Source organism: Rosa chinensis, chromosome 2 (genome assembly GCF_002994745.2).
Source record: "Rosa chinensis cultivar Old Blush chromosome 2, RchiOBHm-V2, whole genome shotgun sequence".
Lineage (NCBI taxonomy): Eukaryota > Viridiplantae > Streptophyta > Magnoliopsida > Rosales > Rosaceae > Rosa > Rosa chinensis.
The window spans coordinates 27,191,667-27,195,634 of NC_037089.1; the positions used below are offsets into that span (position 1 = coordinate 27,191,667).

A 3,968-nucleotide genomic window follows, 5' to 3' on the forward strand; every position below is an offset into this window, starting at 1 on the left:
CTAGGGTAGGGTAGAGTTACTCAATCCCTTGGGTACGATACTCTTACTTTTCCCCTTTACTAAAACTTGACCTCCTAACTTGGGAGTAGGGCACATCATCCACAAATTGCATACACTTTCATACTTAAGGATGTCCCCAACAAGAGAGCAAAAGAAGAAGATGGTAATGGCGGTCTCCAGCACTTTGGTAAAAGTTTCAATCTTTCTTTGAATCTTTGGGTGTAAATTTGTAATGGGTTTGGTTTGATTTCAGGTGGGTTTTTCTTAATCCATGAATTTAATGAGGATGATTGCTTAGATTTGTTTCTTAGAATCTGGGAGCTGGGTTTAATTAATTAAGGGATGTATTGTATTGAGTCATTTTTATCCACTTTTGCAATTTCATGTGTTTTATAATGTAAAGGAAGTTTGGAGATTTATGGTTCTTTAATAGGTGAACGTTTTCAGATTTCATGAGAAAAATGTGCGTGTGTGTGTGAGAGAGAGAGAGAAGGAGAGAGAGAGAGAGAGAAGGAGAGAGAGAGAGAGCAACTTAAGGTCCCTGTTCTTTCTTCTGGATTTCATCTATGGAGATGATTTGCAAAAAGAGAGAGGAAGATGAACAGAGACATGAAAATTGAGTTTAAAATTTGATTCAAGAAAAAAAAATTGAGTTAAGACATGAATAGACGAAAATGCCCTTCAAAAATTGACAACTAGCAGACACTGTAACGGAGATAACGGCCATATATATCAATCTTCAATCGGACAAGAAACCTCATGTACCATATTGATATTTTTTTTAAGCTCAAGTACCAAAAGTTATAAAGAGACAAAAGGGGGTACCATACGGACCATTTTTCCTTTTAACTTTTAGAGTTGTTTCGGTTTCTCTCGTTTCAAAAACCCAGATTCATGGTTGCATGTGCATACACATTCCACAATAACTAATGATGTGCATGAAGGTACAAACAGTGAAGTCAATGCTATGATTGCTGCAACAAGCCAATGAACAAAGTCGCATACCCATTGCTTTCAAAGATTCAACCATTTCCTACCAAACTCTTCGCTTTAATTCCACAGCAACCAAAGTTCCTCAACCCCCCTAAGTAGTGCTAGTAGTAATTACAGACTTCAACAAACTGCATGAATTAAACCCACATTATTAAGATCTATGGCAATCATTTCACTTCCTGGTTGGCTTTGATGATGCACCAGTAGAACAGAACTTGCGAGGAATGCAATTTCCTCTCACTGCTGCTTTTTCTCTCTTCTCTTCCTCCTCCACTGTTTCTTCTTCTAGCCCCACTTTGTTGCTCCTGATGACCAAAATTAATCACATGGCAAAGTTACTTAAACCCAAATTATGCAGAAGAAGTAATCATAGACCAAGCTAGGTAATTAAAGTTTACCCATTACAAAATCAGAATGACCTATTTCATCCTACTCATTGGCCATTACAAATTATCAATTACTCATCACGGAGCAAAGTTACTTGAACCTATACTATGAAGGACCCGCAATCAAGAACCAAGCTTTGTAATAAAATAAAATAAAAATAAAAGATAAAACCCACTTGCAACTTACCCATTACCCATTATTGATAACCAACAAAATTTACCAACCTATCATACAAGATTCATTTCCCATTGCAAACTTTCAATTACCCACGATAATCTCTAACTACACATTACAAATTATGCAAATAAGGTCTAAATATTATATGCATATTGCATGAAGAACATGAAAACTGACCTTTCTTCATTATAGGAATTGGATTTTTTGAGCACAGGCTCAGCTGAATGTACTCTTTGATCTTCCTTCATGGACTCCACAATGCTCCCACTGAAATACTCCTTCTCCTCCGCCTGTAAATTCCCAAACCTTGGATTCTCAGACATGTAAGTAATCATATCCTCATCCTCTATGGCAACCTTCACCGCACTCCTGTACACCACCTCTTTACGAAAACTCTGACTACTCCTCTCCCTCTTCACAATCCCTTGACTCACGCACGGTGTGCTTTTGGCCTTAGCCACGGCCGAGCTGCCGCAAGCAATGAGCTGGAGCAGAACAGAGTTCTTGCCCTGCCCTGCCTTCGAAACAGAGTAGCTCTGTTTCGTAACAATGGGGTCGCCGTCCTCGAACCTCATGGACACATTGTTGCTGTGGTTTTGTTGGTTCAACACTGAAGCTGGTGCATTTGGGAGAGGAGATGACTCGGGGGGAGTCTTGTGGGTTTGCGGTGGTTGTTGTTCTTCGAGTTCATCTGTGGAGACTCCTCTGGAGCAGCGAGAGTTTGTTGTTGTGGAGCTTGTGTAGCTTGTTTTCTCGTCCTCATAGTCAACTTCTTCTTCTTCTTGTTCATCATATTGATCATGGTCTTCATGAAACTTGTGGTTACTGTTTGGGGTTGGAGCAAGTGGTGGTGATCTCCTCTTGGACCCAAAATTTGAGTCTTGAATTTGTTGGGGGCTGCTTATTTGAATCTGGTTCAATCTCTCTGCAAAAAGTAATCAAGATGGTGATTTAGTTGACTGTGAAAATATAATTATTGATCAGTAAAGTCAGATGAAACCAAAAGGGTACAGAGTGAGTACTACTACTTACCAGAGCAGCCTTCTACTAGCTCAGAGCCTTTAAGTACATACTCAGCTCCGTCTGCTGGGTAGATTATGTCGTTTTCTGCTAAATCATTCCACACATAACCGTTCTTGTAGCTCCTAATTAGTGTAAAGAACAAAACATTAGCCTAATTACTCCATAATACTAAAAAGATTGATGATTTATTAAAAAATTATACACCTTTTGCAGGACCAGGAATATAGTGAGGGCATGCCCTTGCCTCTGAGAGCAGTGAGCCTATCCATTACATCTGCATAATGAAAAATCAACAAATCAAAATCTGAGAGTTCTTTTTTAAGGAAATCAAGTGCTGGGATTTAATTTAAGTACCTCTCAAACGAAGAGGTTGATTGGGCAAATGGGTGATCTCCATGTAGTGAGGATGCTCAAGATGACCATTTCTTGAGAGGTAGTAGACAATTTGGACCTTTTTGATGGTGGGTTTGTTGACTGCTACTCTTGGCTGCAGTTGCTGCATGCACACTTTGGCTCTATCTGGACTGGTTTGGGGTCTTCGAAATCGAACATCCATTTCTGAGTTCTGGAGAATCAGATATTCTTCTTCTTCTTCTTCCCCTTGAACTCTCTGCAGTTTGTGCTTAATGTGGGTTTTGGTTGTTGGAAGAATTGATACTAGTCATTATAGCAGCTAGCACTGGTTTAATAAGAGTGAGAGTGAAAAGGGGAGGAGGTATAGGGCAATAGGATAGATTGATCAGTACAGATCCTCAAAAGGCGTAACTACAGGAGAACGATTCAGACCTCAGCTTTGGATGCTTTTGAATTTGAGGGAGAGTGTGCAGTGTATGGTCATGATGGAAGGTTCACTGTTTGAGAATTTAACTTTGACTTTGGTTTTGCCCGGATCCCAAAATCAGACAAGGAAAGTGATATATCAAGATCACAAAAATATTAGAAAAGGTAACTTTTATTGTGCATTGTGGGTATTAATCAACCATTCAACGGAACTTTGTTTATTTTACATTGGATATGTGCATAAATTGTCAATAATGTGTTATGCACTTGTGCACAATGTGATCCTCCGAACGGGATCCTAAAAAACAAACAAGTTGATTTTCAGTTTAATAACTTTTTAGATTTTTATCACACTATTGTGAATTTTGAAGTCATTGATATTTCGTCAGTTGATCGAAATAGCACACAAGTGCGCAATGATTTTTTTGTCATTATATGATTCAATCGAGGAGGAGGCGGTGTGGTGTGCTTCGTGGTTGATTTTTTGTTCTAAAAAATGCTTTTTAAGGTGGTTGGATTGTTTTTTTTATTAGAACATTTTATCATCAGACCGTTTGTTTTATCTGAATGGCCAATTAAGCCGTTAAACTTGTCAGCCGCAACATGTT

At 38.8% G+C, this 3,968-nt stretch overlaps 1 protein-coding gene across 1 annotated transcript; it reads right to left on the minus strand.

Moving 5' to 3' along the window:
- Positions 1-954: 954 nt before the first annotated feature.
- Positions 955-3,431, minus strand: LOC112186045 (protein SOSEKI 2). The gene is made up of 5 exons (XM_024324398.2): positions 2,935-3,431; positions 2,785-2,854; positions 2,590-2,702; positions 1,735-2,482; positions 955-1,298 (listed from the first exon to the last, which is right to left on the minus strand). Exons 1-5 carry the CDS (start codon positions 3,134-3,136, stop codon positions 1,166-1,168), a joined length of 1,266 nt encoding a protein of 421 aa, XP_024180166.1. The 5' UTR covers positions 3,137-3,431; the 3' UTR covers positions 955-1,165.
- Between the last annotated feature and the right edge of the window lie 537 nt (positions 3,432-3,968).